This window comes from Excalfactoria chinensis, chromosome 6 (genome assembly GCF_039878825.1).
Source record: "Excalfactoria chinensis isolate bCotChi1 chromosome 6, bCotChi1.hap2, whole genome shotgun sequence".
NCBI classification, from domain to species: Eukaryota; Metazoa; Chordata; class Aves; order Galliformes; family Phasianidae; genus Excalfactoria; species Excalfactoria chinensis.
The window spans coordinates 752,229-767,067 of record NC_092830.1 but is presented as its reverse complement, the minus strand read 5'-3'; the positions used below and the strand labels follow the sequence as shown (position 1 = coordinate 767,067).

The following is a 14,839-nucleotide window of genomic DNA, read 5'->3' as shown; positions in this document are numbered from 1 at the left end:
GAAATCCTTCTGTAGATTCCGACTTCTGAAAGTCTTACAAAATGTTACTCGTTTGCTCCCCCAGGACCGAGCCCAGAATCTTCATGAGCGAAGGACAAGTACAACCACCCTCACAGTGGATGTTCTGGACGGGGATGATCTGGGACCAATGTTTCTTCCTTGTGTCTTAGTGAACAATACTCGTGACTGTAGACCTCTCACCTACCAAGCAAGCTTGCCAGAACTGACTGATCCTGTAAGTCCTCTTGCTTTTTCTTAAGTTTTCTGTGTTTGTTTTGTAGCTAGCTGTCATCTTTCTCTCTGAACACAATGGAGAACTGTAGCTAGAAGGACTGCGCACGCTTTGTGTCAGGTTTTATCTGCTAAACGGGTTAAAACTGGGGTAAAATACTTGTACAAATAGATGAATTTCTAGCTTTGATACAGTGGTATATTGCTCTGTACAGGGGCTGAGTCTTGCTGAAGTTTGTTGGAATTGTGTAATTGCTTTCTTAGCTCTGTCTTCATTGTACCCCTGAAATGAAAAGCCAGTTGTAGGAGGGGACTTGACATGTTCCTCTTTTCAATATTGTTAGAGACATCAAGGGAAAGATTTTTAGGGAAGGAGGCATTAGTCATTTATCCCTGAAGTTTCTTTGTCATTCATTGTGCTTTCAGTCAAGAGGCAATAAATATCAACTTGCGATTGTCACGTGTAGCTGCTTATACTGAGTACGCTGGTTAATACATCAGTTAGGATTAGTATAAAGTTCAGTCATTTCACCCTTGGATATGCACAGTGGATGACGAAAAGAAGAGGTGAGAGCTCTATAAAATCCTGATGTGAGATGATGCTAATTCTTCTTCCCTATTAGGGAAAGAAGCCTGCTTAGTAGGCTGAAAGTGTGCATCTTCGGAGTAGGAGAAATACTCGTCAGTTGGCTAATTTGATTTATGTGAGTTTCTTAATCAGTGCTGATAAACGTCCTTTGATTCACATACTTAAAACAACAAAAAAGCAGAACCAGTTAAATCTTTGGGCTTATCCCCCACCCAGTCAACTCTGACTTCAGGTTAACTTTAACTAGTGACATTGAGATAATGACTTCCCTTTTTCATCTAAGGACAGTCTCTCTGTCCTGCATCCTCTGACCAAGAGACAGGGGAGTTTGAGGCTGTAAGTGTGGAGGTTCTTGCTGGTCTCTGTCTTATTTGCCTCACGGTCCTGTTCCTTGTAGACTTTTGCCATCCCACGAGTAAGGCTTCCAGCTTGGTCTGGGCTTGGACCCTGTTGCGGGGCAGCTGCTATGCTTCTTTGACTCGGGATGACATCCTTAGCAAGTTCCAAAATCTCTCACGGTTGTTTCATCCATTTTAGAACCAGCTCTAATGTATGCAGGAGTTCATCAGGTCCTTCTGTACAGGCCAACAGTACAGGCTCTGGTTAAATAACCAGCACAATCTCTAGGAGATGAAAGGAAGCTTATCGTATGTAGTCATGATGTTCAGTTAGTGTGCTTTTTGTATAAGGAAAATCTGTGAGGAGTTTTAAGGAGGTTGTGTAAGTCAGACTGGACCTGATGGCAAACGGGAAGGAGACTGGATCTCGTAGCCTTTATGAACCTCAAAAAGAGATCATTTCTTTGCGCTGAGAAGTGCTTCCGTATGACTGCATCCTTTCTTTTAAGTTATAGCAAGATGGGAGCCTTGATACTCAGCTTGTAACAGCAGGAAATCAGCGGGGAAGGCATGGGATATTCCATATTTAACCTTAATATTCTGATTTATGCTCTCTTTTTTTACTTCTGCACCTTGGCATTTCTAATTGCAATGGCTGAATTTGCTTTTGTGAATGCATGCAGCAGATTAACGTGGCTCGGCTCTGTCTCTGTTCTTGCCCCTGCTGTGGACAAGAATTTGCTGGGCACTGCAAGGCAAGGTGTTGCCTGCCAGGAAGGCCAGCAAAAATCTGACTGTGGATTGCTTCTGAGTTGCAAAATATATTCATTTAACTTCAAAAGCTGCAACCTGTTCAGGTGTCAGCTTTTTTTGTTTTCTTTTTGGCTGTTTTGTGTCAAATTGCACCTGGAGAAGTCTGATCTGTGAAATGAGAAGCTGGTTCTCTTGATTAAAATAGCTGCTATTTGCTGCTTATCTTTTTGCAGTGCTGCAGCTATTTTGATCAATCTAAGTGGAAGAAGGATGTTTCTACCACAGCTTTTGCCTTGCTACTTGAAATATTTACCTGACTTGTAAATTACAAAGCAGTTAGACAATAGGAGATATACAATAATTAAGAAATATCCCTCAATTAATAAGACACGTTTGTCCTGCAAACAGCAGTATAATAAAGGTGCAGAGAGGCCTCTGGCAGCGAAGTAATGGGATCCTCCAATCTGATGAACAGCCTGGGCAGAGAAACTCAGTCAGATGTATTTTGGAGATGGCTGCACAATATAGAAGGGTTTGAATTACGCCATGTAGGCAAGAATCCATAGTGATGCAAGACCCTGTCCCCCAGTGTCAGGCTGTATAGGAGCTGGTGGTGGCTAGTGTACTCCCCAGGATGGTTAATGTCAAGTTACTTGCACTAATTAGTTTTTATTGCTTTTTGAAAATCGAAATCTACTACTCTGTATGAGTTGAGTCTTCCAGCAAGAGTAGCAAGTAGAACAGAATATACTGTTTGGGTTTTTTCAGGCTTCTCTTTTCTTTCCCTAATGGTAGCATGTATGTAGGCTAAAGGAATATGTGTAGTCCAACATCATCATTTGCTTTTTAAGTACTTTTTGTATTTTTTTTACAACAAATACGAACAGGAACGTTGATGAATCTTAATAATGAGGTGTGGGGTATTAAAAAACAGTAGCTTCAAAAGTCCTGCTTTACACTATGTCTACTCAGCTGACCCCTAAAATGAAGCATTTATAAGTAAAACAGTAAATGTAGCTGGAAAGAAAAGGTCTTGGTTTTTTGTTTGTTTGTTTTTTTGTTTTTATCTTAGAAGATTGGTCGTCTTTAATTGGCTTCTACCCATGAGTTTACTGAGGTAAATAGAGCATTTTCTTTCCACGTTCCTTTCCTTTACGAGCTCTAAAGCAGTTTGATGCATTAGCAGTGAAGCATCCGTACAGCTTGCACTTTGTTTATGGTTTTTGCTGGTGAAATGAAAGAGACCAGCAGAGCTAATGGATCTCTTCATTACCAGGGAAACATTTTTTTCCTCAAAAAGAGTACCAGTATTTAGATTGTGCCTTCCGAGAGTAGGTCTGATGTCTGCCTTGTGGCAGTACTAATACTAATAATTCCTTAAAGTCAGCTCCAAGCTGTGTGGAATGTTAAAAAAAAGAAACAGAAAACAAACTGTTTTGCATTTCTGCTATTTGCACAGATAGTGCAAATTATCCCAAAGCTTCACATCTTCCAGGCAGAGCCAGAGGTTATCTGATGGTCCCATGTGGTGCACGCACAGAATAACATGGGATAATAGTATTTCTAAGTCAGCACGTTAACTGAGCATGGCCACGAGGTGAGACTTCATCGATGGTTGCCTCGCTTTGTGACTGCTCCTTCTGCAGCTCATCACCAGTGATCCACTATGATTAACTGCCAGCAGAGACTCATTAGGGCTATTACAGATTTGTAGTGATGGGAAGGGACCTCTGGTGATCACCTAGTCCAGCCTCTGCTGAAGCAGGCTAACTGCAGCAGGTTGTACAAGAAACTGTCCAGGTGGATCTTGAATATCTCCATAGAGGGAAGCTCCGTGACCTCTCTGGGCAGCTGTTCCAGTGTGTTGTCACCTTTAGAGTAAAGATGAATTTCCTCATGTTCAGATGGAAGTTCCAGTGCCTGTTGCCTCTTGTTCTGTTGCTGGACACCACTGAAAAGAGCCTGGCCTTATCTGCTTTACTCTCACTCATGAGATATTTATAAGCATTTATAAAATTCCCTGTATCTTCTCCTCTCCAGACTGAGCAGCCTCAGGTCTAACAGCTATTTCTCATACGGGAGATGCTCCAGGCCCAAATTGTTTTTCTGGCCCTCGCTGGACTATCTCTAGAAAATTTCTGTCTTTTTTGAACTAACGAGCCCAGAACTGGACACAGCGCTCCAGATGTGGCCTCACTGGGGCAGAGCAGAGGGGAGGTTCACCTCCCTTGATCTTCTAGCTGTGTTCTTCTTAATGCACCCCAGGATGCCATGGGCCTTCTTGGCCACAAAGGCACATTTGCTGGTTCATGGCCAACCTGTTGTTCACCAGGATACCCAGGTGCTTCTTTGCAGAGCTCTTTTCCAACAGGTTATCCTCTAATCTGTACAGATGCACATGGTTATTCCTACCCTGGTGCAGGAGTCACCCTTCTTAAATCTCCTAAGGTTTCTCTCTGTTCAATTCTCTCTATGATTACAGCTGAGATAACACAAGCACCGGTTACTGTTGTGAAATGGTTCTGCTGTGAAAACAGTAGGCAGAATCTCATCCTCCAGAGTAAGCAAACTTTTCAGCTATAAAAAGCACATTAGCTATTCTGAATGCTTTATCCTGCGTAAGGTGAGCACTGGGAGCAGAACTTCTTTATTGCTGCTGAAGCTCAAACACAGAGTTAAATTAACAGCCTGTAATTCACGCTTAGATTATTTATGGCTTCCCTGGGCTTTAATTTGCTTGTGAAGTCCCACCTGTTGTGTCTGCTTTAGAAGTTCTCGGGAAGGGGAAAATGAAGTTTAAATTCTTCTGAAATTCATTGCAAAAATTATCTTGCAGAAAAGACACCAAAGTCCATGACAAAACAACATTCAAAGTCATTATTTACGGTTCTGTCTCATAATACAGATGCAAATCTTAATTTCCTTCAGGAGTGCGTAAGCTACAGCTTCAGTGATGTTTTAAAATGAGCTAGCACAAACCTGTCAAGAAATTCAGTTTCCACAAGCCAGGTGTATTGCCTTATAACAAAAGGAGAAGCGATGTCTGCCTGTGACAGGTGAAAGGTTTTATGTGTTGGCCTCTTACTTAATTAGTCCAGTTACTAGTCTGTTTTTTCCTAGTTACTGTCCTACTTCATCTCTAGGAATTAATTCACTGTATTTCAGTTTCTGAGAAAGCCTTGCTTTTTTGCATTGTTTTATATTTGCATCTATGTTTTCTGTATCTGATCAAATCCAGTAATAGCTTTTTCTTTGTCTCAGGAGGTCTTCAGTAAATAAGTATTTTATTAACAGCATGTTCAAGTCAGTACATTTAATTAAAAAGAAAAAGAGAAAAGCCACCCTTGCATGTCTCAGCATTGGAAGGATCCTTTCTCCTCCCTCTTCCCTCTTCAGTCAGTTCTTGATGTTATTATTCTGCGAAGGCTTTGTCTTTTTCTGTGCTCAATTATTTTTCATCATTCTGAAAAGACTGAACGGCAATTAGCAGTTAAACATAGATTAGGCTGATTTAATCAGCTGCTGGGCTGGTTTTGCAACAAACTGATTCATTATCAGGTTCCATTGGATAATTATCAGTCCACATGAAAACTCATGTACTCTGTGACACCTACGTGGCTTTCTTTGTGCTGATTCAAGATTCAGCACTTTAAACAACCAGCTGCATTATGGAACATTGCTTATTAATGCACGTCTGATGAATCTTTCAATACAGAAAGTATTTATTTTTGTGCTAATTGTCCTGAGTTGTCAGCAGGGACCTTGGCAGTCTGTGGGCCTAGCAGCCCTGTGGAGCACTGGGGCTCGAGGAGGGGGGCCTTAGCGTAGAGTGCTAGCTGAAAGCCGGAGACCAAAAGGTCCTCCAAACAAACAGCTTGAAAATGACGAAAACTGACTTTTGATGGTGAAATCTACTGGCACAAAAATAGAGTTTTTCACTGGAAAATAGGATCTTGGCTTTTGAATACTCCTTGTAAGGGGAAAAAGATTCATTGACTTTCATATATGCGAGGCATAATAACCCACTAACATTTGCATGGCTTGTTGATTCATAATGTTCCAAATTTTAACTATATGGTATCATCATCATCATAGTATCATAGTATTGTGTGAGTTGGAAGGGACCTTAGAGATCATTGAGTCCAACTCCCGGGATTCGAGCCCTCTGTGTAGCAGAGCGGCACTTCTACCCCTTGCATCACAGGGGGGTTTCGAACCCGGGCCCTCTGGTGTTGCATGCGGCAATTCTGCCACTGTGCCACCAGAGGCACACATTTATAAGTTTATAAGTAATGGACGTTGCAAAGGCTGTGCTGCTTTTCAGTACCTTAGAGTTTATGGCAGCCACATAACAGTTGTTTCTAAAGGTATTTCAGGACATTTCCTTGCTATCTGATGGTACAATCAATGGGTTTTTCTTGCCCGTTCAGTTGTTGGTTAGGCATGCCACTTTCAAATCATAGAATGTCCTGGCTTGAAAAGGACCATAATGATCATCTGGTTTCAACCCCCCTGCTGTGTACAGGGTCACCAACCTGGGTCTTCTTGTCTTTTATCGCTAGGAGAATTATGTGTTTCTCTTTCATTGCCAAAAATGTTAGGAGAAAATCACAGAACTGCAGGGGTTAGAAGGGAACTCAAGAGATTGACAAGTCCAATCTCCTGCTAAAGCACTACTCTACGGCAGGTCAAAAGGGTAGGAGTCCAGGTGGGTATACTTGAATACTGCCATAGGAGACTCCACCACCTCTCTGGGCAGCTGTTCCAGCGATCCATCACTATTACCATAAAGAAGTTCTTCCTCATGTTAGTAGAGGATGTCCAGTGTTCATGTTTTAGGACAGTACTCCTTGTTCTATCACTACACACTACTGAGGAGAGCCTGGCCTCATCTGTTTGCTTCCCACCTCCCTTGAGGTATTTATAAACATTCATCAGATCTTTCCCCATCAGTCTTCTTTTCCCCAGGCTGAACAGACCCAGAACTGACCTAACATTTTGAATAAGTAGCTGTGCAATAACATCTGGCATTTAGACTTAGCTGAAATTGGCAGTATGTCAGGGGACACTCGGAGAGTCTGGCTGTTTGTAGAGACATTTCTTGCTGCCTAGCCTGGTAGTTACACATTTCTCTTTCTGAGAAGTTTGGTTTTTTTCTCTTCCATCTAATTTTTTATCTTTTCCAACATTAGAAACTCATCTTAGCTTTGCATACTGATGTGTATTTCTCATTAATCAGTACACAGGAAACAGCGAATTTCTTATTAAATGTGTTGTGTTCGTCTGTGACTTAACTAGCTTCCCATTGCCCGAGGATCTCCCTTGCCTTTGGAATAACAAATGCCTGCGTTCTTCGTATCTCATGGCTTCGGGGCTTGATAGGAATGAGAAGTAAGCATGCTTAGTTTTTAAATAAATGTTTAGTTTGGAAGGCCAACTTCAATCAGCCATTATTTCAGAGCTCCTATATAATCTGTGTGACAAATGACCGAAGGTGGAAGTTAAAGGTTTCTGCAGCTGTTCCCTAATAAATCTAGTTGCTCCAGATCATAGAAAATCAGGTCTCATGTTGTGGTATAGGCTGTTAAATGTTTGGTTTCAACATATATATGTTGCTGACATTTCCATTTAAGTTCATCATATGTAATACCATAATCATTGCGCATTTTGTTCATTAATACTCAGAAATGGGAACATTGGACCCAGTAATACTGTGAAATCTTTTCTGCATGGAGGATTGATGTACTTTCCTGTCCATGTATTATGTATTAGAATATTTATCTATAGAAAAGCAGGGCAACTCTTTGCTTGTGTTAGGCTGAAATTTCTGAAGACAGGTAGCATGTGCTTTCAGCTGTTTAGCAATGAGATGAATGAGGTCCTGTGTATTTAAAAGCTAGTTGGTCATCGGCAATGGCATCTGGCACAAGATGGCCATGCTACAAGAGCTAACCATTAAAATGGTGAGCTATATCTATACGTTCTTGGGTTGTTTCTTATTCAGTAACTGAGAAAAGAATCTCCCTAGTGCCTGCAGCCCTTTGCCACTGGCTAAAGAATGAGCAAATTGACCCATTTTCCAGGTATTAATCTTTCATTAGCAGCCTAGGTAAAACCCGAAGCTCAGATTATGAAGGAGAAAATGAAGATTGATTTCTGTGACAGGTATGTATTTGTCAGTGTATTTTTATTGAGAAAGGCAAATCGTTATGGCCAAGTTGTTTTCAGTATATCTGAGCAGCAGGTAACAATTTTTCCAATTAAGTGTAAGCAGAGATGCGTGATGAACTGGTTGGCAATCTTGAATTACTTTAAAGCAATTCAAATCTGATGATGAAATCCTCTCTTGGGTACAGTTTCCCTTCTGACATTTATGGATAAACTTTCCATTTGCATTTTTTTCACTCTTTTCACTATAATTACAGCAATATCAGAGGTTACCTGATAATAAGTTCAAGGTAATGGATGATGCTAAATGCACAGTAGAGTTCACAGTAGATTTACTAGCTTAATATATATATATATATATATATATATATATATATATATTCAAATAACTTGATGCCAATGATTTGAATTAACTATGGATATGGCTCTTTCAGCAAATCAAAATGGATGGCTTTGGTAAGCTATTGATTATCTGCTAGTGCGTGATAAGTAGTCATAAAAGGAGTTTTAAGTCTCCTGTTACGATTGATTGCCCATCTTCCATGTGCAATCTCTTGATAAGTAGAGACTTTTTTTTTTTAACTGAAAACTAGTGAAGCATGAAAAGATTAAAATAATAAGGATGTGAAGTCACTGGTAATTAATTTTTATGTACTTGGGAATATACCAAAACAATATGACTAATTAGAAAGAGTTATCAGTAAAACTGACAGTAACTTCAATATAGGATCACGTAAGCTGAGAACTGTTTTCAGCAATCTCTCCTAGGTAGGCAAGCGCTTTTATCTGCTTGAGCCATTGTCCCATACTGAAGATTAACTAGTGATTTTGAGTATGGATTCACTTTAGTTAGAGAACAGGTAAACTTGCCTCTTTTTAATAACACGGGTAATTTATTTAAATGTGGAATTATTAGGGTGAAGATTCCCTCATTTGTTTTGTATGTGGTAGAGGAGCGAGGCATCTGGGAAGAGAGTGGGAGCAGTGATTTTCATTGGAAAACAGAACAGGAGCACACATGGACATGGTTTTTCATAGTGTGCACTAAGAATTGGTTAAATCACAGAATCACCAAGGTTGAAAAAGACCTACAAGATCATCCAGTCCAACCATCCACCGGTCACCAGTAGTTCGCTCACTTTGCCTCTTCTCCCAGGCAACAAACAGGACCCGAGGAAGCGGCCACAAGTTGTACCAGAAAAGGTTTAGATCAGACAACAGAAAAAACTTTTTCTCTCAGAGCGTGGTCAGGCACTGGAATGGCTGCCCAGGGAGGTGGTGGAGTCGCCATCCCTGGCAGTGTTCAAGAGGCGTCTGGATGAGAAGCTACGAGATCTGTTTTAGTGGCTTGTGGTAGCAACAGTGGTGGGAGGATGTCTGGACTGAATGACCTTGTAGGTCCTTTCCAACCCTGTGATTCTATGATTCTATGCTTTACAAGCTTTGACTTTTCAGTAATGCTAACCTTTCTCTAACATACGAAGGAAAATAAGTATATAATTGTTGCTGGTCTTTGAACATGTGCTTTGGAGGAGGTAAACGTGTTTGTTTTCAGGACTGGGTTATCAAGCAGCCTGCGATACGCAGTGGTTATGTATCTCCCTGGCAGGCTTAGAAAGAGCGAGAACTCTAGCGCATCCCTAGAAATCTAGTCTAGACTGTGTATTTGGCTGATGGTGAGGACAGGCGAATGTTCTCGGTATTTATCAAGGGTTAAAGTGAAGAGTTTGCTTCAGTATTTGGATAATATTTTAATATTTGAAAGCAAAGGAGAATAGAATGGTAAAAATGACCCACGATAATATGCATAACTTTAATGGAACCATTTCCATATTCAGAAAAATTCTGTTGTTTGTGATTTTCTTTAGAAACTTAATGGGAATGCTAATTGAGCATATTGAGTTCTTAGAGCTTTGTCAGAAGCTATGAAGAAAAAGGGCTTTGATTTTTTGCTTGGAAAAGTAACTGTGGAGCTGTAATTAGAAGTCATTTCCTTTTAGAAATGAAAATAATCTTCTTTGATTCAAGCTCTGGACTGGCAGATCAGCCAAGTAAGCCCAATATGTAAGTGCTGAAGAATATCTCTAGAGTTCCCGAATGAGCAATAGCTGGTGTAAACCTGCTTCTCTTTACATGACAGAACTCATGCCATATATCTGCGGAATTAATGAATTACAAACACGGCCAAACACTCTGGTCTTTAAAATGCCTTGCTATTTTATCCTATCGTATTCTTTATTCACTCTTGAATTTTTCATTATAAAGTCAGGGGGGAAAAAAAACAAAGGACAATAAATTGCCTTGAAATAAATAAGGGTTCGGTGTAATGTGCTAGGCTATGCAGATTACAAAAATAATTACAGTAGGAAGGTGTGGTTCCTTGCTTCTTCAAGATATCCCACAACATGGCATTTGGGACTGTCTTGCTCTTTGTGAAGCCATGAAGGGATTTCAGAGATGAAGTAATTGCACCTTTCTCTCCTCTAAATCTTCACTTCAAGAGAGGAAAGAGTGCCTCAGAATGCATCGTCTCTGCCTCATTCTGAGCCCCGACCTCTATCCTGAATGTACAATCAGCTACTAGTGTGAATTAACTACTGCCTTGGATGTTTGCCATGGGAGGGAAAAAAAGCCACTTGGACAATATGCTCTTCTGTTTTCTGTTTCATAAAACAGCATTTGTTATGGCATAAAGAGAGGCTACTGTCAAAGAGGAACTGTTTGTATTAATTTACTTGATCCGCAAATGTCAATTAGAAATATTGAAACGTTTCAAATGTTGACATTTAGACAAAGTGCTTTTACAGTGGTGCCTTATCAGTGAGCTTCAGAAGAAATCTCATCCATGTCATAACAGCGTTTCTCATAGAGATAATTATAATTTCCGTAGTTAGCTTACCCTACTAAACTGTAAACTGCTATTCATTAAGGGTTGGGATGGGGAAGATACTGTTCCTGTCATTGTGTCGTCACAATATACAGGGTGCAGGTTATAGTAGGTGTTCAGCTGATCAAATACTAGTGCAGCAGTTAAGGCTCAAACCTTGCACTTTGTTGTGTTGAGCCTCATTGGATTCACCCAGGCCCATCTTCGGAGTTTGTCAGGATCCCTCTGGATGGCATCCCTTCCTCCTAATGTGTCAACCAGAGAAGTTTGCTTTGCAAGCAGTTTTTGCTTTTCCTTCAGAAATACTGCTGGGATTTGAGAAGAACATTCAAATGTTAGAGTAGAATTTCCCTGTATTGAAAAAGATGTGATAATGAACTTTATCTCATTCGGAAGAATAAAAGCGTAATACAGACACATCTGTTCATGGAGAGGCAGAATTGCTTCTCTTAGATGTTTTTTTCCAAAAATCAAGCATGTGGGCATAGGAAGTTGTATGCATGTGCACCCACAGCGTATCTCTGGAACTATAAAATCTATTCAATGTTGTGTATTAAGTTTCATTGAAATTTACTGAAAAAATATTTGAAATGCATTTGGGAAACTGGTTTTTCTGTAACCTTCCCTTTAAAAGAGGCAGTGATGCCCCTGTTAATGTTACCGTTAAAGAAACGTGTTGAAGTGGGCATGATTATGGTGGCAATTGAATTTGTATCTGAATCTCTGCATTAAATCTCAGCCCAAAACTGTCTTTTGACGGAGCAACAGATGTGAATGAGAAAAGAACAGTGGTGGGCAGAGCTTGAATAAGTAAGACGATGAGCAATTGCAGCTGGTATTCCTGTGCCTGAATGAGAGAAGTACCCATTTATTTGGAAATACAGGGTAAATAATGAGTAAAGTTATGTCTCTTCTCAAAGCTACGAGCAATGTTCTGTAGTGTTGGCACTGTTTTTGCATCTTGAGTGAATTGCTGTATTGCTGTGCTTTTGCATGCAGTCCTACAGATGAATGAGTCCAGTCGGTGGCACCGGTTCTGGTTCCCTAGTGGGTTCTCCTACGGCACAATTAGAAGTGCTGTCTTTAAAACTCATGCTGGAGATCTGTTGTTATTTTCTTTTGTCCTATGGACATGCCTGATACTTGGCCCATGCAGAACTTCTAGCCCATAATGTGCCTGTAGCAAGGAGCACCGCAGCTCGACTCTGCTTGGATGAAGTACTTGGTTGTTCTGCCCTTTTTCAGCCTGCCACCAGCTAATTTGGTGAGAAGCTTTGAGTTTCTGGCTTGGAAGAGACTGTGAGCAGTTGATCCTATTCACTCTAACAGTTTTACAGACCCTTTGCATACTTTGTCCTTTTTTCTGGGCTGAATGATACTTGCCAAGCCAGGGTCTGCAAGCGCTCAGGCAATTCCAAGCTTAAAGTCATACCTCTGATCATATCTCTTTATGCATCCTCTGCTCTATTATATTATAGATGATTTTTCTAATGGCATAGAAGCCATCAGCTTCTTCCTCCTTAACAGCAGGAAGTAAGGTTAAGAGTGTGCGAACTCAGCTGAAAGTAGCAACTGTTGGCACAGATTAGATCTGAGATGGATGTACTGAACAGAAAACAAAATGGGGATTATGTTTTGTGGACTTCCTGATTGTAATAAATTTAAGAAACTCTAAGTCGTTACGTTAGCGTAGTGCTGATCTTTATCTTCTATTCTTGGTGAGTCTTTGTAGGTTTGGCTTGGGTTTTATAGCTTGCTTTCCTGCGTCTCTCCTTCTGAATCCTGAGCAGAAATAATGGCCAACAAAACAGTCTTTGTGGTTTGTATGGGGGAAAAAAAAAAGGGATGTCAGAAGGAAACGTTTATTGTTCTGTAACCGCAGTCATCACATTGTAACGAGCACAGCCTCCAAATTCAATTCCCTCTTCTGCCTCAATTGCACGGGAGATTATCTGTGCACACTGAGGCATGAGGCCCGCTGCATAATGCATTTCGTTTAGTCTCCAGCACAGGTTCTCTGTTGGAGACATTTCTTATAAAGAGTGTCAGACACAGAAAAAGCAATTTAGTGAGAGCTGTGATCAGATCCTGATGCAATTCTTTTTTGGGCCTGCTGTTCTGGAAGACCTCATTGATAAAAATAGGCTCTATTTTCCTCTTTGTTCTGATTCATTATGTTATCTTACCATTGCTTCAAAATATTTTTCCCCCTTTAAGGTGGCTTGTTTTTGCTGTTATTTTTAACAATAAATGAAAAGAACTGTGGTTTTTTGATAGCGTACTTTAACAACTTGATCTGTTTGGATATTGGCATTTTACACTTTACATTTTAGTCATCTGCATGAACGCTGGACACAACAGCAAACCAAGAATTGCTGTCTGTCATGCGAACAGTCAAGAAAGCTGCTAAAAGCTACCTGGCAGTTGCAGTGCTTAATTGAGAAAGCAGTTTACTGTTAATGGCCTATCTCATGTCTTGCTTCTTCCTATCAGTCAATAAGGCACCTTTTGTACCTCCAAGAGAAGACTTGAGAGATGAGTTGAGCCACATGAGCTGCATAACTTATTTTAGCCCATGGCTTCTAGGAATGAAGATAAAATTCTCAAAAGTAAACAGAACATTATTATTATTATTTCAAACTATTAAAACTGCAGGCTGACCTTCACTGTTGTTGCTTGCTGTTTATACAGATGTTTGAAGCGGACAGTTTTAAAGATGATTTTATAATACTCATATACTACAAAGATTCCCCAGGGGAGACTGGATTAACACAGTACCCATTCGGCTTGTGTTGCACAGTGCCCTTTCACCGGGACTCTGTGTGATAACAAGTGCTATTTGAGAAGAGCAGGAGCCTTGCGGTTGAAGGAGTTTCAGGCAAGAAGCGTGCTTGGGGAGTGGGATTGCACGTCTCTAGGGGAAGGAGCTTGGGTTTTAAAGGAGTGATTTTCCTCACGTGGCTGCCTCCTTTCTTGGGGAACGGTTTTCCATAGCAAACCGTTTTGCATCTGGTGCAGTAACTGAATTATCACTGTATTTTTACATGTTGATTCTTAGTATGCAATATAATGCCGTTATTGCAGTGTAACTCTTAAAATGGAAAGTCTTTACTAGTAAAGTGGCATTTCCTACAGATAGTCCAAAAGTTTGGTGTTCTGAACTGTGTCAGAGGGGGATCTGGAAAGCCCATTCACCCTCGTTGTTATGTTTGTCCTGTGTCTGTCCTTAGGGAGGCAAGAAGATGGGGAAAGCTGAGACCCTGTAAGTACAGGCTTTGATGTGACATAATCTGACTAATGAAGCATTTTTGGTAGTATTTCAGCTGAACGTGCTTTTCCAGTCTTATATATTTTTTTTCCATTTACATCACTTGTGGTTGGATAGCCCCACAAAGTACTTTCTTTTAATGATGCAAGAGTACTTGCCATCAGATTTGTGTGGGTTAGCTGTCACAGCCCTCCTTGTATTGGCAGAGCATCCAAAGCAATGGTAAGAAATGAAGCTGGAATGGTTTTGTGGTTCTTGCTGCTGTTTTAGCGCTGCATATCGGCAGTACTGTATGCACTTCTGCACAGCATTGGTTTCACTTTGCTAATTTCTGGTTCACAGCTTCTTCTCCACTTCTTCAGCAAAGCATATGGAGAACTGGTGTACCTGATAATTCATCAGCTTGTCTGCGGTTTTGCTGGTTTAATGCTGTAGGGGTCGCTTTGAAGGAGTCATGGGTTTCAGCACAGGGTTATGAGTGATGCTTTACTAATATTTTCTGTCTGGGAAAAAGCTTCTCGCTCTTGTCTGCATGGGGTTCGTGCTGGTTCAGTTAGTTTGGCAGCCTGGATGTGTATGTGACGTGTGTTGAAGGCCTCAGGCCT

The 14,839-nt window shown here is 40.7% G+C and overlaps 1 protein-coding gene across 11 annotated transcripts in view; it reads left to right on the top strand.

Moving 5' to 3' along the window:
• PCDH15 (protocadherin related 15) overlaps nucleotides 1-14,839 on the top strand; it is a 597,589-nt gene that overhangs the window by 409,695 nt on the left and 173,055 nt on the right. For all 11 annotated transcript variants that reach the window (XR_011904016.1, XM_072339847.1, XM_072339849.1 and 8 more), the window contains one exon: nucleotides 65-235. Coding sequence is in view for 10 of the 11 variants with exons in the window: in XM_072339847.1 (XP_072195948.1) it covers nucleotides 65-235 (171 nt within the window). In the remaining variant the exon portion in view is untranslated. The remainder of the gene's footprint in view (nucleotides 1-64; nucleotides 236-14,839) is intronic.